The sequence below is a fragment of the Jatropha curcas genome, chromosome 8, assembly GCF_041381405.1.
Source record: "Jatropha curcas cultivar XTBG-Jc1 chromosome 8, XTBG_Jcur_1.0, whole genome shotgun sequence".
NCBI lineage: Eukaryota > Viridiplantae > Streptophyta > Magnoliopsida > Malpighiales > Euphorbiaceae > Jatropha > Jatropha curcas.
Window position 1 is genome coordinate 14,720,671 of NC_143158.1, and position 24,604 is coordinate 14,745,274.

Sequence of the window (24,604 nt, forward strand, 5' to 3'; positions counted from 1 at the left end):
TCATCAAACACTCACTTGCATACATCCCCTGAAGATTTCACAAGTATTTGCTGTAAACATCCTCCAATTTAACAAATTAAGCATAAATTAATAAGAAAAAAAAATCTAAATCTTATTAACCTGCGGATAATTCATAAAACCAAAGCTCAAACCTGCGAATAGACTATTTCTTGTATTCCTTTGTAAAGAACCTGCCACTCAAGTGTATGCAATATCAATATGTAATCAGCTATGAACCAACTGTAAATTTCCCCCTCAACCAGCTGTCTAGATCAACATAAAAACGAAGGCTGGCAATCCCTTCAGATAGTGCATTGAGAACTGTAATATCTGATACCAGACAAGAGAAAGCGGGCATCTGGGAATTTTGCATGCATCTGGACTAGCCCTGTACCACTGACGCCTTGTCTAACAACACCACTATATTATTAAGCTCGATACTTGCGAAATCTACAAGAATGCTTGCTCTATAATCTATATTGCTGCCCTTTAATGGAAAAAAAACTAAAGTTTTCTTAGAGATTTACAGCAAATGGATGCATCGTGTATCTCTCTTCCTCAAAAATTATGTATTTTCTTGGTTGCCATGCATCTGTCAAGAAAATGGTGCACAGCAGAACCATCAACCAGAACAGCGCTTCGACCTACGGCGCTTTCCTAGAAGTTTCAACATGTTGTCAGTAACATCTGGGGGTGAGTTATCATGTTCGTCTTGGTGGTTGTCACTGGTGTGAGTCAACCAGGCCAACGCCTCAATAGCAGCATCTCTCTCGGCAAGTTGCTTGTTTTTCTTGGGTTTCCCAACAAATTGCATTCCTTTGAATTCAACTAGAGCCCTAAACTCATTCGTCTTAAGGTGCTTTGTTTTGTATTTTGGAGGGGAGTGCCCTGCTCTCATCAACAGAGTTTGTAGCAAGCTCTTTGGATTTGTTCCATCCTTTGTAAATCTGCTTTCACTCGACTCCTTTGGCCTTCTGCTTTCACGTCCAAAGACGAATCTCCCTTCACATTGATCTCCTGACACCAGCTCTTGAACTGCAAGAAGGAGGTATTTTCCTTCCTTATGAATGTCAACGGTAGGATCTTGTAGCTGCATCATTGCAAGGCCATATCACTCGGTATTAGAAATAAATATCATTTATTTTTGAAAAACTTCCAATTCCAAAGTTCAATGCTCAACCAACTTAGTGTTCCACTATACTGGACCCCTCTAACAGAAACAATTTAATACAAATCAAGATGTAAGAACTCAAGAATCAGTCAATATTTTGAGTCAAGAAATATCATTAAGTAGATAAATGATAGGAACTAGCACCTCCATCATTATCATTATGCTATATAAACTGTTCAAAGTAAGAAATTTCGTTCAAACAAAAAGTGTCCACAAGTGCGAGAACTTTCAAACAATAAAGGAGGTCATCTTCAAAGCAGATTTTGGCAGGTTTTCATAGGAAATAGTTCAAGGAATATAATAAGGGAAAATTACTATCTTATCCTTGCATTTTGACAAAATGCAAGACTTTGACCCTGTACTTTAGAAATACATAATTTTATCCCCATCTTTTGCCTTCGTGACGCTATATCCTTCTTTCAAGTCTTTGTACTTTTTTGTTAAATATAGAGACAGATTAGCTAATTTTGATAAAATACAAGGACAAATAGTTAATAAATACATGGATATTGGAAAAATAGTAATTTGTTGACAGAAAAGTACAAAAAATTTGACAAAATTATATAACAGTGTGATAAAAGATAAGGACAAAACCATGTATTTCTAAAAATGCAGAGGCAATGCTGTATATTATGGTAAAATACATGAATTAAATCATAATTCTCCCATATAATAATTTACTATGGTTTGATTATTGTTAGAATATGTTTTAATTATTAGAATATATTCTAGAGTTATAGTTGTGATTACGATTAGGATTTGTAAAGATTGTATTACCATATTTGTATTGATTCTTGATTCTATTTAAACCTAACATGCTTAAGAGAATGATCAAGCAAAAGCTTCAAATATTCTCTAAACTTTATAGGATATCAAAGCCAAACAAACCTGATTTCTTCTTCTCTGATTTTGTTCTAGTTTCAGCTCTACCCTTTTTTTTGCCGAAGCACAAAACACACAACCCTACCAATCTACGGTTCTCATTGCCTATCTCAGAAGAAGTGCTAGTAGCTAACAACCTCAATCATTCAATCTCATCTCCGAAGCCTGTCGTCACTGTCCACACACCACCACAAGCTTCTGTCGGCCAGTACACACGCTGGCGTGTGAGCCCACTTTCCAGCGAATTCTCCTAGAACGGATACCACCGTCTAGTTCAACGGATACCACCGTCTAGTTCACCTGAGTCTGGCGGTCCTTTTTCTGGTCACCCCTTTCACTGGGTCCTTCTCTTTCTTCTACCAAGGTACAAACAACCCTTTATTTCTTCTAAAAAAGGTACAATTTTCTTTCTTTACCCTTATTCAGTATCACAATGACTAGAACTACTGAATCTTCATCATCCAATCTGTTTAAACCTCTTTTCTCTAATACGTACTATTACTACAGTTAAATTGTCAGGCAACAGTAACTATATTTCATGGGCTTCATCTGTAGAATTATGGTTTATGAGGAAGGGATATGATGATCACTTAACCAAAGAAGTTGTTGATATTGTTGCCACAGATAGGACAACATGGTCAAGATTGATGCACAATTGTGTAGTTTGTTGTGGCATTCTCTTGATTCCAAACTCCTTCCTTCATTTCAATCTTGCAAAACTTGTTGTAAGGTCTAGACTAAAGCCAAGACATTGTATACAAATAACATATAACAAATATAAAAAATTGTCTCTGATATTGTCCATTTGCAGCAAAATCAACAAGATATGGCTAGTCATCTTGGACAAGTTGAAACATTACTTGATGAATTTTATTTCGTTAAGCCTTTCTCAGAGAGTATTACTGCACAAGAACAATAAAGGAATAAATTCTTCATGGTCATGGCACTTATAGGTCTTCGACTTGATTTTAGTTCCGTACGAGATCAAATATTGACAAGTTCTGTTATCCTTACTCTGGAAGATATTTCTGCTCGCCTTCTTCGCATTTCTGTGACTTCAGCTTCATCTCCTAATATTGAAGCATCTATGTTTGTTCTACAGAACGGTAGTCAAAAATGGAAAGGAAACAAATCTAAACATTGTACTCGCTGTAATAAAACCTGGTCATACCCGGGAGACCTATTGGACATTACATGGTAAACCACCACAACATTAACAGTTAGTCACTCATATGGTCCATAGTAACAGAGCTGGAATCCTTCATTTGCCTGGTGCATCAAGTAATTCGGGCACTTTGACGGGATCCGATTATGATGAATATGTACACTTTCAGGCTGCCAAACAACAAGCATTACAACAGTCATCATCTGTATCTCAGTCTAGCACTTAGGTTTCCTAATGACTAACCAATGATCCTTGGGTTTTTGACTCCGGTGCTTCTGATCACATTTCTAGTAATGGAAAACTTTTCTCTACTCTCACCCTCCAGACTCATCTATAATTACCCTTGCTAATGATTCCCAAACTGAGGTTAAATGCCTTGGGGAAGTTCAACCTCCTCCTTCAATGACCATGACATCACTCTTGTTCACTCCTGAATGCCTTTATAATCTACTTTCTATTAGTAAATTGTCCAAACAACTTAATTGCATTGTGTCCTTTATAGCTGACTATGTCTTTGTAGAGTATCGACGTATGGGGAAGATGATTGATGCAGGATATGAGTCACAAGGGCTGTACTACCTCTCCACTCCCAGAACCACTGTTGCTTTTGCTTCTACTACTTCCGCTGAACTTCTTCACAACCAATTCGAACGTCCCAATCTTACCAAACTTCAACATTTAGTTCCTAATTTAACTTGATTAACTGTTTTAGAGTGTGACTCATGTCAACTTGAGAAACAAACTTCATGTTTCTTTTTCTAAGCATGTCAATAATAAAGCCTCATTTATGTTTGAAATTGTTCATTCAGATGTTTGGGGTCCTAGTCGTGTCAGTACAACTTTGGGATTTAATTATTTTGTTACCTTTATTGATGACTGTTCCTATTGTACTTGGTTGATCCTAAAGAAAAATCGTTCAGAATTATTTTCCATCTTTCAAAAATTGTGTTGAGATTTGAAATCAGTTTGGTGTTTCCATTAAAATATTACGCAGTGATAATGCTTGAGAATATTTTTCTCAACCATTTAACGAGTTTGTCTTCTCAAGGTATCCTTCATCAGTCCTCTTGTGCATATACACCTCAACAAAATTGGATCGTCGAATGAAAGAATCACCATCTCATTAAAATAGCTCATATTCTACTTCTTTATAATCATGTTCCACATCACTTTTTTTTTTTTTTTTTTGGAGGGGGGGATGTAGTTTTTATTGCATGTTTTCTTATTAATAGAATGTTGTATTACAAAATCATTTTGTTTCCTAAATAGGATCCATTTTGTCTTCCTCTTCGCATTTTTGGTTTTACTTGCTTTATCCGTGACCATACTCTTGGGATAGAAAAGCTTCAGCCCAAGTCGATTAAGTGTGTCTTCTTAGGTTACTCTCGTTTACAAAAAGCATACAAATGATATAGGCCCTATTTCCTTAAGTTGTCTCTGCAGGTGTACCTTTTTCGAGAGTAGTCCTTATTTTCCAAGTCAACCAACTCATCAACACTTAGTTTATGAAGTCCTTCCGATCCCTATTCTTCCAACTCCAGCCATATCTTGATCTCTTCAAGTCTATTCTCGTTGTTCTAGGATAGAAAAGCTTCAACCCAAGTCAATTATGTGTGTCTTCTTAGGTTACTCTCATTTACAAAAAGGATACAAATGATATAACCCTATTTCCTCTAAGTTTTGTCTCTGCAGGTGTAACCTTTTTCGAGACTACTCCTTATTTTCCAAGTCAACCAACTCATCAACACTAAGTTTATGAAGTCCTTCCGATCCCTATTCTTCCAACTCCAGCCATATCTTGATCTCTTCAAGTCTATTCTCGTTGTCCTACTACTGACCTTGTTTTGGATACAGGTAAACAACCTAGTGATTCACCTCCTACACCGGTCTCACCTCCTACACTGGCCATGCCAATCACAGAGGCAACTACTACTCCCATTGCTCATCGAAAAGGTATTCATTTTACTCGAAATCCTCATCCTATTTACAATTTCTTGAGTTATCATCGTTTATCCCCTTCCTATTATGCCTTTGTTTCCACCTTGTTTGTTGTTTCTATACCTAAGAATGTCATGAAGCACTTGCCTATCCCGGTTTCTCCTTAGCTATGACTGAAGAGATGATTACTCTTCACCATAATGGCAACTGGGAAATTGTTTCATTACCTCCTGGCAAAAGTATTGTTGCTTGTGTTGTGTTGGGTTTACACTGTCAAAGTTGGTCCTGATTGCAAAATGACCGTTTGAAATCTACGCTTGTAGCTAGCACGCACGAATTTATGGTCTAGACTGCTATGGTACCTTTTCACCAGTGGCAAAGATTGCTTCTACCCGACTTCTCTCTCTGGCAGCCATTTATCACTAGCCTCTTCATCAACTTGATATTAAAATGCTTTCCTACAGAGTTGGCTGAAGAAGTATATATGGAGCAACCACCTGGTTTTGATGCTCAAGGGAGTCTAGTTTGGTATGTCGACTACGTCGATCTCTGCATGGTTAGAAACAATCTCCACGTGCATGGTTTGGAAGAGTTAGTGTTCAACAATTTGGCATGAGTCGGAGTGAAGCTTATCATTCAGGCTTTTACTGACATGGAGATCATGGTAAATGCACTTACTTGGTTGTCTATGTTGATTATATTTTCATAATAGGCAATGATCATGAAGGGATCTCCCAACTTAAGCAGCATTTATTTATTTAGCCACTTTCAAACCAAAGACTGAGGAAAACTAAAACACTTTTTAAGGATAGAGATAGCACAATCCAAGACGGATGTTGCGATTTCATAGAGGAAATATGCATAATAGACTGCAAACCTGTGGATACTCTTATAGAACCCAATGTGAAACTTGTTTTGGGATAGAAAGAGCCATTTAAAGATCCTAGTCGATACAGAAGACTTGCCAATAAGGTTAATTATCTCACAATCATACGACAATATATTATTTTTGTAGGGAGTGTGATTAGCCAATTTCTCCAGTCCCCATGTAATAGCCATTGGGATGTTTGCATTCTAAGGTATGTCAAAGGTACCCCTGGCAAGGCTTATTCTATGAAGACAAAAGTCATAAACAAGTAGTTGGCTAGTCTGATGCAGATTGGGCAGACTTTCCTTCTGATAGACGATCGACTTCAGGCTGCTGTGTTACGATTGGAGGGAATCTAATATCTTGGAAAAGTAAAAAGCAAGGTGTTGTGGCCAGATCAAATGCAAAAGCGGAATATCGAGTCGTAGAATTGGCTACTTGTTAACTCATTTGGCTAAAACAACTTCTTCAAGAGTTGAAGTGTGGCGAAATGAAATAGATGAAACTAATATGTGATAATCAGGCAGCACTGCATATTGCATCAAATCAAATGTTTCCTGAAAGAATGAAAAATATAAAGATAGAATATCATTGTATTAGACAGATTATTCAGTAAAGCCGTATTGTTACCTCCATCAATTCAAATGATCAATTTATATATATTCTTACCAAATCTCTTAGAGGTCCTCGGATTAAATACATTTGTAACAAGCTACGAGCATATGATATGCATGCTCCAATTTGAGGGAGAGCATTAGAATATATTGTAATTATTAGAATATACTCTAGAGTTATAGCTGCGATTATGATTTGGATTTGCAAAGATTGTATCACCATATTTGTATTGATTCTTGATTCTATTTAAACCTAACATGTTTGAGTGATAGATCAAGCAAAAGCTTCAAATATTTTCTAAACTTTACAATTACAAGAGTCTCTGAGATTTGCCTAAATAACTTCAAAACAGCCTTGATGTTTCTTATAATTTCTTATATGTACTTTCAAAAATGTTTTGTTTCTTATGTTGTGGTTCAAATATTTCTTCCAAGATATGCAAAGGACCCTCAAAATTGTTAGTCACATATTTCATTTATATTTTTGCTCTGAAAATTGTTTATGTTGTCCCATAATTATGAACTTTTTTTCTTCACCCTTACCTTCTTTTGAACAAGCCTGTCTAATTCTTCCTTAAGGTTCAAGTAGCACTCTGCCAAACTAGGATCCATAAAGAAATCGATATACCCTTCCAACATTTTCAGATGGCCAGCCTGCATACAGAAAATTTAGTGATCAATGATTATATAATCCATAAATACAAAAGAATTAACTTCCCAATAAAGTAATCACCTGCCCACCACAACTGAGAGCACCACCAAAAAGGATCAGTATCGAATCAGATACGCCAGTGGAATCACGTATAAAAACAGTATTGACCTTAACTTTTTCACCAAAGACCAGCCATGGGTAAGGAATTGTCTGATAACGTGCATTTACAGAATTCTGAACCAGAAACAAGTTATTATTAAATTGTCTAAGGCATGACACAATTATTCAAGTAATGATAATAAAGGAAACAACACTGGACAACCAAACAGAAAACACATACAAATTAACATTAACAGATGGATGGATATATGATGCAGCTACATATATATTGCTGTTCTTGCTAAGGATCCCTAATTTTTTGATTTTACAATTTTCACATTTGCAGGAACTGTTCAGTTAAGAAAATTCTCTCACTGACTTAGATACTGTCATGCGAAAATAAGTTCTTAGATTCTTTACACTGACGTTCTACTAATTTTTAGTAACTTTGCGTAAAGCAATGAGATAGAAAACAAGAGAGAGAAAAGAAAAGGATAAAAATAATAATAGAAAAGGAGAAGAAATGGACGAGAGAATATCTCCAATATACTCTCAATTAACCACTCCAATGCCTTCCTTTTGCTCCAATATGCTGGCCCACATAACGCCAAGAAAAAATTGCATATTATCTATCTAATATTCTTAAAAGTTCAAACCAGAAATATCATTAAAAAAGCACATCCCAATTAATTGGAATACTCAAAAAAAATAAAAAAATAAAAAAATGAAACTATCCAACTTTGTTCCGTACTTTGTACCATCCCAATAATAAAAAGCAATAATTCCTTGGTTCTATCCCATGGATTGGATTCTGAGATCTTTTCTTCGTTGAAAATAATGAACAAACTGTATTTTTTTTATCTATACACTTCTTCCTAATGAAATGTTTCATATTTTTTTCTCAAGCTTTTCCAACTCTTATCATTATCTCTTTCTTTTTACCGGTTGGTGCGTGCATGTGTGTGTGTGTGTGTGTGTGTGTGCGCGCGCGCGTGTGTTTTGTGTTTCAGGGGGGAGGGTAGGTTGGATTAGAAAGGAAAGGTTAACCTTTTAACCATGAGATAAAAAAAAGAAAGAGAACAAAGTACAAACATTTGTCTAATTTTTGTATGTTAAAAAGAGATGTTATGAGAAATTTCAACTGTTTCATATTGTTTGATTAATTGGAAAAGAAAAATACAATAACTCTTTCACTTTGAGAGATATCCCTGTAACCAAAGTATAAAATGGATGCTTATGATCTTATAGTTGGTATTGTTGGTTATATAATGCATACTTCATCAAATTCAATTGTTATTTCAATCTCAAAAATAATAATAATAATGATAATAATAATAATAATAATCCCTCATTTCCAGATGCGAGGCAATGACATATTACATATGCAGTGTAACTCAAAGTTAGAGCAGACCCAACTGAAAAATGAGCATTTGTAGAATCTTTCTAGAAATTCAAGCTTTCCAAGCACAAGCATATGAACTATCCATATACAAGCCCTATGCAAACAAAAGTATAGATTGGGTTCACTAGTTTGAGTTTTACACTTACAGCATATAGTAGAACTTGGCCATCATCCATAGTCTTGAAAGACATGGATGTTTCTCTGTGCTGCACATGATGAAAAAACAGCAAAAGATCAACTAATAAATTTCTGGTGAAAAATGAAAATAAATTTTAAGTAGACATAGCATACCACTACTGATGTTATGCCAGGATAGAGGCCAGAGCATATGATCGCACGAACCAAGGACTGGTCGTGACTTAATCTGTTGTTGTTGCCTGCATCTGCATCGACTAACCCAGCATCTCTTAAAATGAAGCTAAACTGCTTCCTGAGAGAATGGATGGCTTGTAGAGTTTGTGCAGATAGGAAATTTCTCCAGCAATACTCATAAGCTGACCCTTCTCGTTCTGCATCTTTCCAACCTTCATATGCACGGACAAGAGCCATGTGATCACTGTAGTCTTTTGCAGAAAATCTAGACTTCGCTGTCCCAGCTAACTAAACCAGGAAGAAAAATCATTATTTAATGAGGATCCCGACAATGGAACCTGACAGTTGCATTTATTCTAGCAATAACTCACAAACTTCATGACACGGTGTGATCCATGGCTGAAGAGTCTTCTATTTCTAACAAACTCACAAACATCTTGACTACCACTAGCACCAAATGAGAACAAATAAGATATGATACCATCTCATGAAGTTCACCCAACTGGTCCAAAAGCTTTCTTATTCTATATCGATTGAAATAAAAGTTGGAGTTTATTACAATTATGTGGTTTCAATAGCAAGTTTAAAATCAATTTCTTTTGTACTATGAATTTATATGTCGCATTGACATTTACTAGTTTTCTTCCCAACTGGGTTCTCATCTTGCCTTGTGAAATTACAGCAAGGACTTGCAAATTCAAACTACTAATAAACATATTTCGAAAAAGCAATGTACGTGAATTATGCTTGAATACTTCCATATACAGTTTCAGACATCATAATAAAACTTTGAGAAGCCAAATAAAACACCGCAATAGGCTACTTACATCCTTTTTCTCTTGTGGAAGAAGGAAAGGATCCCTGACACTAAGGCCAGATACAATTGTCAAGATGGGGTCAAAGCAACGAAAGATAGAACCCATAATTAGCATTTTCCCTAGCTTGGGATCTACTGGAAGCATTGATAAAAAGTTCCCTGATTGAACATAAAACAAAGAGAGAGAGTTTTAATAACTATCATAATGCTAAAGAGAAAAAATTATGGCAGAATATTTATTATTCCCAGCCAAAAAAAAAAAAAAAAAAAAAGCAAGCTTACCAAGATTAGTTAGATTCTCCTCCTCATCCAGAGCACCAATCATCTTCAGAAAATCAATGGCATTTTGGACCTGTCACCCATCAAAATGATCATTTGTGCCATTGACAGCGAACGAGATAGAAAACTCTATTATAACTTATGAAATTACAAACTGACCAAAAAAAAGCCCTATAATGCACAAGGTAACGTGAAGATGCTCGCATCCATTGGCCCTTTATACATTTACATTTAAGCATATGATCAGACATTATAAGGCAACTTCAAGAACAATTACATTATGAGTCGGCATAAATGAACAACGAAAAATATATTTGGCCCAACTTGGGCCTAGTCCAACTTTCACTGTGGCGGTGATACAAATACTGCTCTAACAGGCCCACAGCCCTATTTGGTATATTCTAGAAGAGGGAAGACAGCTAAGGCTAGCAAGATTGGGGAACAAGGAAATAAGCCACGTCATACAAGTTAGTTAGAGCTGTGATCTTTATATGCGGAATCAAGGAGTGAGAAAGGCATATTTGGACAACCAACTATTATAGGGAAGAATTCTCTGAACAGGCTGTGGCCTGGGGGCTGATTCTATCAGTCATTTATCCTTTTCTTTTTCTGTTAGTAGTTGGTTCCTGTTTCCAGAATTTTCCAGTCATCTTGTAGCTTTTTGGATTGAGAAATTAATACAGTGTATTCTTCAGATTAGCCATTTAATTCTCTGAAATTCCTCATCTGTTATTCTTTTTTTTTTTTCTATTGCTTCTGTTCACTTCTCTATCATTGGTCAGACCTGCAGAGTCTTTCGTCCATGACCAAAACGAGAAATGGATTCCAAAATAGAGTTACTAGAAAAGAACGTAGCAACAATTGATGAATTTATTGCTTCAATGAAACTGGATACCCAGCACCAATTTCATGAACTTCAACAAGGTTTCTCTGACCTAAAACAACTACTCCTTAAGGGCAAATACTCGGGTGAATCCACAGGTAGCTCCAACCCTCCACCAAACGCCCAAACAGAATCACCCAATTCCACCCACCACAGATTTGTTCCCACCAACCCCAAAAATTTAGCTGATACCCATTTTACAGCCAAGAACTCAATATGCCCACCTTTGCCAGAACAGACCCAATCGGCTGGGTAGCCCAAGCGGAGCAGTATTTTGAGCTCCATAAGATCCCTCCTACTCTACAAGTTTCTCTGGCTTTAATCTCTATGGAGGGCCACCCACTCCACTGGCTTCGCTGGATCCGTCAAAGGACTCCTAAGCATGGTTGGACACAACTGCGATTGGAATTAATGCAGCGATATGGCAGTGATCTCTTAGATAATCCATATGTACACCTTGCCGCAGCAAAACAAATCGGGTCTGTATCTGATTACATAGATGATTTTATATCCTGAGTGGCGCAAACTCCTGATCAATCTGATTCACAGCTTTTGGGTTACTTTTTGAATGGTTTGCGAGAACAAATCAGTATTTGCCTCCGTTCTTATGACACTACTGATTTATACAAAGCCATGCAAATTGCCAGGGAAGTGGAGCGTGAGCTGGCACAGCCCACCCAGCAACAGGCTTTCCATCGCCATCCTTCCGGTGAGCAGACATCTCAGTGGGAGACAAGGTGTTCTTAAAAACTTAGACCTCACCAATAGCAATCAGTGGCTAATCAGGTCAATGCGAAGCTCTCTGCTCGTTATTTTGGGCCTTTCCAAATAATTGGCAAAATAGGGGCTGTTGCTTACAAGCTTCAACTACCACCTACCTCTAAAATACATCCTGCTTTCCACGTTTCACAACTTAAGAAGGTGATACGAGCACATGCAGTGCAAGAACAATTACCTGACAGCTTGGATATTGAAGAAGGACCCCTTCTGGAATCCTGTAAAGTCTGTCAGAGACGTATACTACAAGATGGGCATCAGCAAATTTCCCAAGTATTAGTTCAATGGCAAGGACAGACAGTAGATAACGCAACTTGGGTAAATGAATATGATCTCATAGCTCAAGTTCCTCATTTCTGCCTTGAGGACAAGGCAGATTTTCCAGTGGGAGGTAATGATACAAATACTGCTCTACCAGGCCCACGGCCCTATTTGGTATATTCTAGAAGAGGGAAGACAGCTAAGGCTAGCAAGATTGGGGAACAAGGAAATAAGCCACGTCATACAAGTTAGTTAGAGCTGTGATCTTTATAGAAGAATCAAGAAGTGAGAAAGGCATCTTTGGACAACCAACTACTGTAGGGCAGAATTCTCTGCACGGGCTGAGGCCTGGGGGCTGATTCTATCAGTCATTTATCCTTTTCTTTTTCTGTTAGTAGCTGGTTCATGTTTCCAGAATTTTCTAGCCATCTTGTAGCTTTTTGGATTGAGAAACTAATACAGCATATTCTTCAGTTTTGCCATTCAATTCTCTGAAATTCCCCATCTGTTATTCTTTTTTTTTCTATTGCTTTACGTTCACTTCTCTATCAGGCGGGATAAAATGTCTAACATGCCCCTGCATATATATTGCGGGCAAAATTCGCCGCATGAACCTGCTGAGGGCATTTCAGACATTTTAGCCCGCTACAGTAGAAGTTGTGTTAGGCCCAACTTGAGCCATTTAGCACGACTCAATGAACAAATTGTTAAAATAAACTTTTTTAGGACAAGCATTTCCACGATAATTGACCTCGAACATGGAGTTGCAAGTAAATAATGCGAGTTCATGCAGACTGTCAAGGAGCCAATTGATCATTTTTTAATCTATGCAAAACAGTAATTCATTATATGGTAAAATAATCATCCTTTATACAAGATCTTCTCTGTTAGCCCATGCAATAGTAGTTGAACTTTCTTTTTTCCTTTTTTTTTTTTTTAGAAGAAGAAAAAAAAAATAGTAGAAGCAGCAATAGTTGTAATTATACATTGACAACAACCATGAGAGAAAGACAGGGTCTTCAACAAAAGATGTTGCTTAAATACCAGATTCTATGCTTCCTTATTACTTGGTCTTTTACTAAAATTCAAATTAGTAATATATATGAACGGTAAGAGATACTTCAAGGGTACTTATAATTAATACTTACCCTTATTTCCTTCATATTGAAAGATAACTCACGGTGGATCTCCATAGACCCATATTTCTGGACCATATATAAAATTCCTCTTCCGCTAATCCCCCCTCTCTTTTTTTTTTTTTTTTTATTCTAATCTGTCTATATGAGTTGCATGCTTCTTTTTTTTCCCCCTCAACATGCCACATTAGCATAAAGAACAAATTTTGGTAGAAGTTGTCTAAAACCTATATATTTCCCATATCTATATAATGTCATTTATTTGCTAATGTGGTTTGACAAACATTAGAAACACAGAACGCAATGCAATTGCACATATGTAACAATCTCAGAGTTGGGAAGAGACAGATTCTTGAAATTAGATGGGATTCAGAAAGTTTAGAGCTGCCAACATGCATGGTTTATCCAGACAAATAAGAGTTCCACAATAATACTTACAGCTAATCGTTCCGGTGGCTGGAGTGCAGCTGACAAGAATTCTGCAATGCTTCCCACCTGCAAGCTTTTTATTTGCAAGCAAAGAGAGTTCAAGGGAGTCCTCAGAAGTTCAGGAAGTTGATATTCAGCAAAAGCTTCATAAACGCATTTGGGGTAGAGGTGATAACATTCACCTGGCTGCACACGGCCAGCCCTGCCTTTTCTCTGCAAACAAGTATATTCCAAGAAAGAGCATATTAGATGTGGATAAAGACCGAAAGTAAAGGACAAAAGGAAGCTAGATTATAAATGCTCTTAAAGATGCAAATTAGACCTTAAGCAGTTCATATGACCAGTGGCAAAGGTAAGGAGGTAGCTCCAAATTTTTTTATATATTTTTAATTTTTAGCCAATAAAATAGTAAATATTTTTTTGAGCTCCTCCACCCCCCTCTCCCCCCTAATTTTTTGAAAAATTTTTCATTTGCCCTACCAAGCTTTAAATCCTGCACCACTGCATATGAGGTAAGCTATGACATCTAAATCATTAATTTGAGCCCTTGATCTGGCCCAATTACCTGTGCAAAACCATCTCAAATTACACAAGCCACCAAGCATGCTTACGATATTGCTGTCAAGCAAACACTACCAGCAACACATAAACAGGCAAACAGCCATTAAAGGTGATGAAGTCCAGAAATAGGTTATGCATTTTAAAATAGTGCAAAAGCACTTGAATTTAAAAATTTTATACAATAGAAGACATCAAAAAAAGTTCCAGAAATAATTTCAATTATTCAATTCAGAAATACAACCCTAAGAACAAGTCAAAGTGAAATTAATGTATGCGAAATTTACCTGCCGTGCAGATGCTTGTGATATCCATGATGGCAGCAAACAAGGTGTATTGTTCAAAGCATCATAAGTAGTCTCCTTTGCTTTTCCACAATCAACCACAAAAACTACGTCATTGATTGTAATACTTGCTTCTGCCATATTAGTGGCAAGAACTATTTTACGGATATTAGGAGGTGGTCTGTCAAATATAAGTTTCTGCAAAAACCAATACAAGAAGAAGTGAATAAAATGCATGATGTCAAATCCACAGATGATAAATACAGCGGCATGCTACATATTCATAAGAACAATATGCAGTTAACTGCAGTAGACCAATTACAAGCAATGTTTTGTACGATATTTATTATTGAAAATTGAAAACATTCATGTCTACCATTTCCAGACCAGATTCATTCACTTTCAAGGAAGAAGAATGAACTTATATGATAAGGCACTGTTTCACATCCCCCCCCCCCCTCTCTCTCTCTCTCTCTCTCTCTCTCTCTCTCTCTCTCTCTCTCCCAAGAATTCAAAATAGAAATGTTAGTTCATAATTGTTCCACTTCCACTATATTTAACAATGAAACCAAGTAAGGAGCCAGTCAACGAAAGTGCAGAAAACAATTTCAGGGGGCATGAGGATTCAACAACTGATGTTGCAAGAATAGAAAAGGTAGCACAAGTGAATCTATTTTGCAGGATCATAAGGTACAAATTTTAGGAAATAAATTTAGAAATAATAACAATTATTAGGTTTTTTTTGGTTTTATGTTACTTGTGAGGGTTAGGGTTTCCTATTTTGCAATTACGATATGAGGATCCCTATAGACTTTTTGCCATTAGCTTATTATTGACTTAACTAACAACAAAGTTGCATTTTTGGACAATTGGTCACTTTCATGTTCTGTTTTCCGCTTGGCTTGGCTCTAATCAAGCGGTGTAAATATGCGTTCAACTAAGATTTCTTAATCTCATCTTTGTTTGTGTTGCAGATCGCTTTGTAACTTTATACTAAACTGATGGGAATATTTATGAAACTCAAGTGCTTGATAACTTAAGCTTAGGATGCCCCCCACACATACTGATTATATGAAAAGAATATGACCAACTAGTAGTCAGCACCACTAGCACAAAATAAGGTGGCAATTGAGTCAGGTAGGGCCAGGTCAATTTATGATGTGTGGAAATCTTGGGGAAGCTGATAACAGTGGTGTTTGAAAACCCCACCACAACATATATGGTTAAAGGCACCACGTCGGAAGACAAACCCATAGATGCAAAACATTATTACAATCTTTACAAATCCACCAAAAAGAAAAGAGATTAATAGGGAGGATGCTCTGCTAAATTCAATGCTTAACAATTCACACAATCACCTCAACATTGTCATTAGATTTGAGAATTTGGTTAGGTACTCTCACAATACATAATATTTTGGAGGGAAAATTGTATTTGTTTTTTTATTATTATTAAAATACTTGCTGTGATAGCAAGTTGGTAAATGGAGTTAGGTAAAAGCATGAATTACTAACACTGTGGCATATAAGAATAAACCCATTGAACTTGTCTTGGACATTCACCAATGAGTCAACCTCTTGGAAAATCATTTTGGTCTATTTTTTTATTTTTGAAATTTATTCTGTTTTTAATTATTTTTAGTTTTGGGGAGTGTCATAATTTTTCAATTTAAAATAAATTTGTTTCATTTAGAATGCTCAGGTTGACCCTAAAATTGTTTTAGCTCATTCCCAAGTATAGTGTAGATACAGTTGGGGTTTGGCCCTATTACTCATGCAAATTTAGGCTGGATTCCCAATTCAGGTAAAAAATTTCCACCTCATGGCAATACTGTATACCCAGTACAGAAAATTAGTAAATAGGTCATGAAATCAAAGGACTAAAGAAATCTAAATTTAACAACTTCAACTTTGAATTTCAACTCTTTGTATCTTCTGCATGCCAGCTCCTATTTTTAGTATCAAGCATTATTCCTTAGCACTTAATTACTAGTCAAAATGTGATTTCACAACTGAATGCTGACATTTGTACAAGAGAAGTACGATACAGCTCCAACAACCTACCATAAAATGAAATTTATATCCCATTCAATTACTCGACACAATCAGTATCAACAATAACGATACAAGCTATTCTCAAATCAGTCTTCTCAGTCCTTCCAAATCGGTTAATATCTGGTAGCCCTATAAAATAATCAAGGGAGATTTTTTTTTTTTTTCCCCCTCTAATAAGATTGGCGCAAAAATGAAATCCTAAACCTGTAGGAAAGTTAATAGCAAAATGAATAATCAGGTCAAATAAAGAGAATGCTACCTGTTCAGATGTCGCCATAGAACCATGGCATGTTAAAAGCAAAACCCTATTTGGATCTCCCAGGAGGGGATGAGCTTTAAGTTGATCCCTCAAACAACTAATATCCTCCCAGCCAGTCATGAATACCAAGACACCACCAGGACGTTCCTTTCGACATATATGGCATAGAACTGCCTCAATAAGGTTGAATCCTATGCAATCAGGCATCCAGCATGCTAGGGAATCACGTGCCCTAGAGCTATAATTCTCAAAACTTGATTTATTAAGAGCATCCTGTGCAGAGAAAAAAAAAAAAAAAAAGACATTCCATGCAAAGCTTAAGAATCTGATGTGGATTTTCTACAAAAAAGTTTTGTGCATAACTAAATGGCAATAATCATAAAAGGTAATCGAACGATTTTTTTTGTATGTAAATAATGAAAGCAAAATGGAAGAGACAATTTTCATGTAAAATGAAGTCTCAAGATGCTACATACTAGAGATATTCATTGTGGTGTATACATATTTAAGAATTCAACAACCCAAAGCATAGGAAAACATAACAGAAACAGGGAGAAACTCAGAAAGTTTCACTGGAATCTTCCAAGACTTGTCCACCATTCAACCAAAGTTGTAGCAATTCTTAATGTCAAGAGTTCCCCTAGCTGTCAGAAGTCATACCTCAACAAGAGCAGTGATCTGATTTTTCCTTTTCCGAGGAGCAAGCTGTCTCTGTGTTTTCCACATTTTCTCTTGGCCATAATCATCAATTTGATTAAAAGAAGTTAACTTGTATCCAGTCATTTCCAGTACATCTTCTAAGAAATGTGCTCTTACTGGATATGTAAAGCCCTGAATGACAAATAACGGGGCCTAAGTACCACATCCATGGTGCAATATATCTCTAGCATGTAAATGCATCATCACTCCAGTAAAAAGATTCAATAATTGTATAGCACAACTGGAGACAGCCAAATTTTCAAATTTGGAAATAAAATAAGACAATGTAAAATTGTCTAGGAATAGAAAATTGGCTTTGGAAACACTTAGCTTTTTTTCTAAAAGGATTTAATCAATGATAGAATCACCAAGCAGTTTTTGGACCACATTGCATATACAAAATATACACTGTCTCTAACTTTCTCACTTTTTTTTTTGATTTGAGAATTAATTTTCTCATAGTTAATCACAAAAGAAAGACAGTATGGCTTTCAAACGCTTCTAAGCACATAAGCAAGCCATTTATTCATGTGCAGTTTCTCAACATGCCATTCACATTTTCTCTATGCAAATTTTTCTGTCAGTTAAATGGCGGCAAGCCCCAAAACCAACAAAAAAGTCACCTGAAAACTAAAGACATCACAAGTCACAACTTAAAGTCCCAACACTGAAATTGATACAGATACATAACAAAAGAAATTAATTACTCAATTGGCTGATACATAATAAAAAAATAATAATTTTTATTCAATTGGCTGATACTCACAACTCAACACTCTATGGATATCAAGACAATTTACAACCAAATGTCAGTCTAAAGTGTTAATAACATTTAGCTTACTGGAATATGAATCCTTGGTGCTCCGCCAAAATAGTTGGAAAATAGTTCCGCATTCAAAGTGGCACTCATTAAAATCAATCTTAAGTCTGGACGACGTGGAAGAAGGTCTTTGAGCACAATCAATAGGAAGTCTGTTATAAGGAAAAATAAACAAATGAAATGGTTTTATAACTAAACTAAACAGCTTCATGTTTGCACTAGGTGATTAAACTGAACTTATAAGGAAGTCACCTTCATTCATGCCCCGCTCATGAATTTCATCAACAAAAACATGGGTTATACCATTCAAGTTTCTGTCACTTAGCAGCCGTCTTAGTAAAATTCCACTGGTACAAAAAAGCAGATGGGTGTTTTTTCCTTTCATACCCTCTAGCCGAACTTTGTAACCAACCTAGCAAAAAAATCTGTTGTGGTATAGCAGCAAGAATAAAGAGGTTTTCAATTCACAAATAATTACTTCAGCAGATGATAGCTTTGTATGTGCATGTATTTGTGCTCTAAGGGGATAAACACTCACAGTTTCACCAAGAGGCTCTCCTCTCTCTGTAGACACCCTATCTGCAACAGCCATAGCAGATATTCTTCGAGGCTGCGTGCAAATTATACTGCAGAATGCACCACGACCAGATTCTATTTCTGACTCCAATATGTACTGAGGAAGTTGAGTTGTTTTACCGCATCCAGTCTCCCCAGATACTACTATGACCTATGAACAAAATAACTTGTTAAGAATTCCCATACTAGAGGATATGACTATTTTGTAAAAATTAAAAAAAAAATGGAAATCGGCTTCTACAGTTTCTTAGGCTTAACAATGCATTATTGTGTGTTTTGCTTTGCATTTAAAAGCATTTCCAATTGTGTGTTTCTGTTCTTCTTTTCTCTCTCTTTTCCAAAGGTATATATTTACTCTTTAGTATGAGAACCAAAAGATCTGGATTTCAAACCACATTATTCATCATTCTATTAAACAGATGAGTTAGAAGCAGCCATACACCTTGTCTAGACTATATCAGCCAATTAAATCAGGAAGGCCTAACACCTAGAGTATACCGCTCAGCTAAAACCAGCCGAGAAAGAGGTTCAACCATGAACTGGCTGACACAGTCCAGGTTTTGAAAAATCAAACTGCTACTTTTTATTTTAGAAAAGGGGTCATCAATTTTGAGATCTTCATTCTTTGAAACATGCTTAAAAGAAAATATTACCAGGTATAATGTTTTGTGCAATAATAATATCAGCACAATATCTCTTTTTTTCCTAGATGAGTATTCATATTGATATTATCCAAAGTTAAGATATTTCTTCCCTTTTTCTCTATTAATGTTAAGTGATAAAAGAAAACTCAAATCAATTTAAAACCCAAACAAAAAATGTTTCAAACTAATCTTTCTTCCAAGCTGTCCCACTTAATAATTACGGTAATGCAAAAAATTTATTCAATATTCACTAATGGATTGAAATACCACAAATATTTTCTCCATTCCGCCCAATTTCGAGCTGCATTATCATTAAGGTCTTGGGCCTCGAGATTTTGGTTCACTACTTTCCATGTCACTTAAGGCCTAGCCCTCCATTTCCTACCACAAAGGATTAGGTTGGTCTATCGTGTATAGTACACATGTAAGCCATCTCATATGTACTTTCACTTAATTTTTCCTCAATAGGTGCCACTTCCACCTTCCTAAATATGTATTCATTCCTTCTTTATTTAACTCTCCATGCACCCACCTAAGCATCCTCATTTAACACACCCTGTGATAGATAGTAGATATTTGAAATATGTGTCTTATGCCCTACATGCCCCGGAGATATCTCCACCTTAATTTCCTTCCGTCCCATCACTAGAGCTGCACTCTCAACACATTCTACTAATCAATTAATACTGACGAAATTTGGTGAAAACAATTATATTACCAGTTCAACCCTCAAGGTACCCCCTTCTGAATAAGTATTAAGACAAAAATCCAAAACTAAATATAGGGAACTTGTCAAGAGAGGAGCAAGCAGAAATTTCTTGAAAATTGAAGTGAAGAAAGAGTCATCCTCTTCAACCTACGAAACACTTCTGACATCTTAGATTCTGAGTTCCATAATCAAACCTGGTTCCTTGCTATTGCTTGAAGCAGTTTTTCCTTTTCCTTGAATACAGGTAGAGACTTCCGGAAGTCCATCAAGTTCTTGCCTTCTGGTGATTCCTGTAAAACAGACGCAGTAAATTTATAAAAAAATAGTGCCAGAATGATACAAATTGATTTGTTTTCCCACTCAAGGTATTTTAATTACTACAGGAAATCATAATGCAAACAAAGAGCACCAAGTATATAAAAGAGACTAAAAATCAGATTCCACCAAAAACAATAACTCTATTAATCCAAGTTCCAAATCAAGAAGCGCCATCCTTTTCTGCACATGGTAAGAATAACATTCTAGAATTTCAAAATAATTTCAATCATACCTTAGGAAAAGTAATTGAAACTAGCACTTTTATCTATGACATTGCATGAATGGATAAGAGCTAAGAAATAACAGATTTAGGCCTTTCAAGTTTATTTCTACTATTAACATGCAGAGTACATCATAAAAAGGTGATTACTTACTTAAGTTGAATGTCATTATGCAGTAAAAAGATACACTGAAGTTCATGTAAGACATATTTGTTGGCACAAGGCAACAGAAATTGATAGACGCATGAAATTATATAACATGAAATTTTATAAGGAAATTACAAAATACAGAAATAAATGAAATGATTAAATGAGCTATGACCAGATCATATTAAGAACTTGGAAAGGTTTACGTTAGCCCTGGGAAAACATATAAAATAAGAGAAAAACAGGCAACTGGCTAAGCTCTCCAAAAAGCTTTTGCATACATTTAACAAGTGACAACATATTAAGAACTTGAGGTTTAGATTAGCCCTAGGAAAACATATAAGATAAGAGAAAAACAGGCAACTGGCTAAGCTCTCCAAAAAGCTTTTGCATACATTTGACAAGTGACAACATATTAATACTTGTAAATGGCAATCCTAAGGATATGTCTTTTGATTGCTTAAACTAGGGACAACATGACTTAATGTGGAGCCCAAAGCCTAGTGCATGAGACAGCACAGCTGCAGATTCATATAGGAAATTCTTTAATATATATATACACACACCTGCCAAGCTCTTTGCATATTACGCATCCGCAAACTCCTCCTCTGGAAAACCTTTTCCATAACAGAGCCATCTAGAAAAGAATCTGGATTGTCATCTAGAGTAACATCTTCAACCTGATCAAGAGACTTAGCATCGCCTGCAGCATCACCAGCTCCTGGAGAAGTTAGCCGAGTTCTATCACAGTGTTCCTGAAGTAAACCCTCTACCCTTCTTTGTAAGCTTAGTGGGATTACCACCTTCACCAAAATAATGCAACGAAAACTATGTTACACAAAATTAGATAGAAAGAGGATGATGCAAGAAAAGGATCTCAATCTCTAAGAAACATGAATGCATTTGAAAATTTTCTCCAATAAATACCTCTCTTTGAGGCCTCTTATCATCCAAATCCGGTCTATAGTTAGGAAGAGGAACTTTACTTGCAACCACCACTTTTCCATACATTTCACTATCAGCAGTAGTAATACACCAGTGAAAATAACAGTTCAGATGATGATACGTCATTTCCATAAATTACAAAGATTCAAAAGCAAAAAGAAAAATTCGTAATAACGCTTAATTATTACCTGTGAAGGCCCATCCTTTTGGCTAGGTTGGAAATCTGCTCAAAGTCCCTCCTATCCTTTCTATCTCTGGACACAATTTCTTGGTCAGTTTCATTGCGCAATAGCAAGCTGAGCTTCCATTTCCACTCATCAATATTGGCCACAGAGGAAGATGCCTGCCATTAACAACAGTCCAATCTTAATCTTGAAAGAAAGCTGCTTGATTTCTTTTCTATTGAATGAAAGAAAGAAAGGATACCTTATGGGTCTCGAAATCGCATTCGTAGTCGTCATCTGAAAACTGCTCGGCAGCGTAGCCGGAGAAAGGGCGGGCGAAAAAAGAAGAATTTGGGAAAGACAAAAGCAAAGCAAGAAAAGTGGTGCGATGGCGGTTTGAAGAGGAGGAGTGAAGCTTGTAATTGTTGGCGCAGCCCACAAGGAAACCACCTAACTTACAATTTCGCATCATAACAAAGGCAGAGGCATGGCTTTTCCCCCTTCTTCACTCTGGCCAACACAAGGTGCTTTCTACAGCGACGCAAAGTGCTGATAGCCCTTGATCAAAAATATCGAGCCGGCTAATCAAGTGAACCAGTAATATTCACTTTCTCTGTGGAGGCGTACATTTCGGACATCGAATCAATGTCTAAACCGAAATTTTTTATTAAAAAATCAAATCAAATCGATTTGATTCAATTCAATTCAATTTTTCAATTTTAACTTATCATTTGAATTAAACTAATTTGATTTTTAAAAAAATCAAAACCAAATATTTATTTTTATATTTTCATTAAAACTAAAATCAAATTAATTTTTTTCAAAATCAAACCAAACCAAATTAGTGGGTTCGATCAGTTTGACATATTACTGTGCGGGCCTCTTGTTGAATGATTATAGTAGGTATTGGCAACGCGCGGCCGTCCTCTTATAAATGTTATGTGGACGAGTTAAATGAGAAATAGACTAACGGAAATACGTATAACTAAGGATAGCAGCAGGAGCCGGAATGTAGACAGGTGGTAGAAGAATGTTGGACGAATCACAATGAAGCTAATTTCTTGGATAAAGTGGTGATTTGTAGTAAAGCACTTAATGAATGGGGGGGAAATTATCGACACAGTTTTAAGAAAGACTTGAATGATTGTAGACAGAAGCTGAAATTACTTCGAGGTAGGAGATCACAGTCAGATAGGCGAAACTATTTGCAGGCAAGGGAGAGACTGGCTGAAATTTATGTGCAGTGGGAGTTGTTCTGGAAACAAAGGGCTAAGGAGCTTTGGCTGCAGTGTGGTAATCGGAATACCCGTTATTTTCACTCAAAGGCTACTGCGAGGCAGAAGAAGAATAGAATTGAACGGTTACAGGATTCTAATGGAGAGTGGAAGACTTGGGACACGGGTCTAAGTGGTGTTATATCAAACTATTTTGGTGACCTTTATGCGGCACAGGCTTGCTCACCAGAGAGTATCCTTAACACGATTCCCAGGTGTGTGTCTTGGTTGGATAATCAGGATCTTGAGGAAGCGTTTACAGCCGAGGAAGTGAGGCAGGCAGTGTTTGCCATGGGGAGCGATAAGTCTCCTGGTATTGATGGACTAAATCCCGGCTTTTACCAGCACTTTTGGAGTATCATCGGCCCTGATGTTACCAGATTTTTTATTGAATGTGCAGATGCAGGTACGTTCCCACCACTTCTGAATGAAACTCTTCTGGTGTTAATTCCCAAGAAGCAAAATCCTGTCACAATGATGGACTTACGTCCTATTGCCTTATGTCAAGTCCTTTACAAGATTATATCCAGATGTATGCGAATAGATTACAGGCTATCCTTCCAAAAATTATTTCACCGACTCAAAGTGCTTTTGTACCGGGAAGGCACATTCAGGATAACTCAATTATTGCCTATGAGTTAGTTCATTATTTGAAAGCCAGAAGATGTGGAAGAGTTGGCTATGCTGCATTGAAGATTGATATTAGCAAACCCTATGATAGGCTTGAGTGGATTTTCCTAAGTGCTGTTATGAGGAAAATGGGTTTTAGCGAGAAATGGATTGCCCAAATTCTACACTGTATTTCTTCGGTTTCTTACAAAGTCTTGCATCAAGGACAGGTTATCGGACCTATTGTACCTAGTAGGGGTTTGCGGTAGGGTGATCCTTTAAGTCCCTATTTATTTATTATTTGTACCGAAGCCCTTTCACGACTTATTCAAGCAAAGGAGAATGCAGGAGCAATTCATAGGATAAAAATGATTAGAGGTGCTCCAACAGTGTCCCACTTATTTTTTGCCGATGACAGTGTTTTATTTTTTAAGGCTATTGTTCCAGAGGCTCAAACTATTCAGTCTTTGCTTTCAGAGTATGCACTTGCATCAGGACATGCCATTAATTTTTCAAAATCTTTGGTCTATTTTAGCCCAAACACAGATACTGGTACAAAGAGGGATATTTGCTCTTTACTGCAGGTTGGGGAGCACGATGACCTTGGCACTTATTTGGGGCTACCTATGGCTATCGGG

At 36.5% G+C, this 24,604-nt stretch overlaps 1 protein-coding gene across 3 annotated transcripts; it reads right to left on the reverse strand.

Annotated features, from left to right (window-relative positions):
• ABO6 (DEA(D/H)-box RNA helicase family protein) lies at window positions 1-22,657 on the reverse strand. Of its 3 annotated transcripts, none has more exons than XM_089724743.1 (19): window positions 22,346-22,656; window positions 22,108-22,262; window positions 21,902-21,989; window positions 21,541-21,777; window positions 20,483-20,578; window positions 18,898-19,086; window positions 18,612-18,771; window positions 18,381-18,511; window positions 17,501-17,671; window positions 16,841-17,113; window positions 14,531-14,725; window positions 13,695-13,898; window positions 10,203-10,272; window positions 9,931-10,079; window positions 9,083-9,391; window positions 8,938-8,997; window positions 7,372-7,524; window positions 7,182-7,292; window positions 1-1,090 (listed from the first exon to the last, which is right to left on the reverse strand). In XM_089724743.1, the coding sequence occupies exons 1-19, from the start codon at window positions 22,553-22,555 to the stop codon at window positions 623-625; spliced, it is 3,429 nt and encodes a 1,142-aa protein (XP_089580869.1). In that variant the 5' UTR covers window positions 22,556-22,656; the 3' UTR covers window positions 1-622. The 3 variants fall into 3 exon arrangements, with proteins under 3 accessions (XP_089580869.1, XP_089580871.1, XP_089580870.1); XM_089724744.1 differs by lacking the exon at window positions 1-1,090 and adding an exon at window positions 1,121-6,581 and having other exon boundaries at window positions 22,346-22,657; XM_089724745.1 differs by lacking the exons at window positions 18,381-18,511; window positions 18,612-18,771; window positions 18,898-19,086.
• Window positions 22,658-24,604: the final 1,947 nt, after the last annotated feature.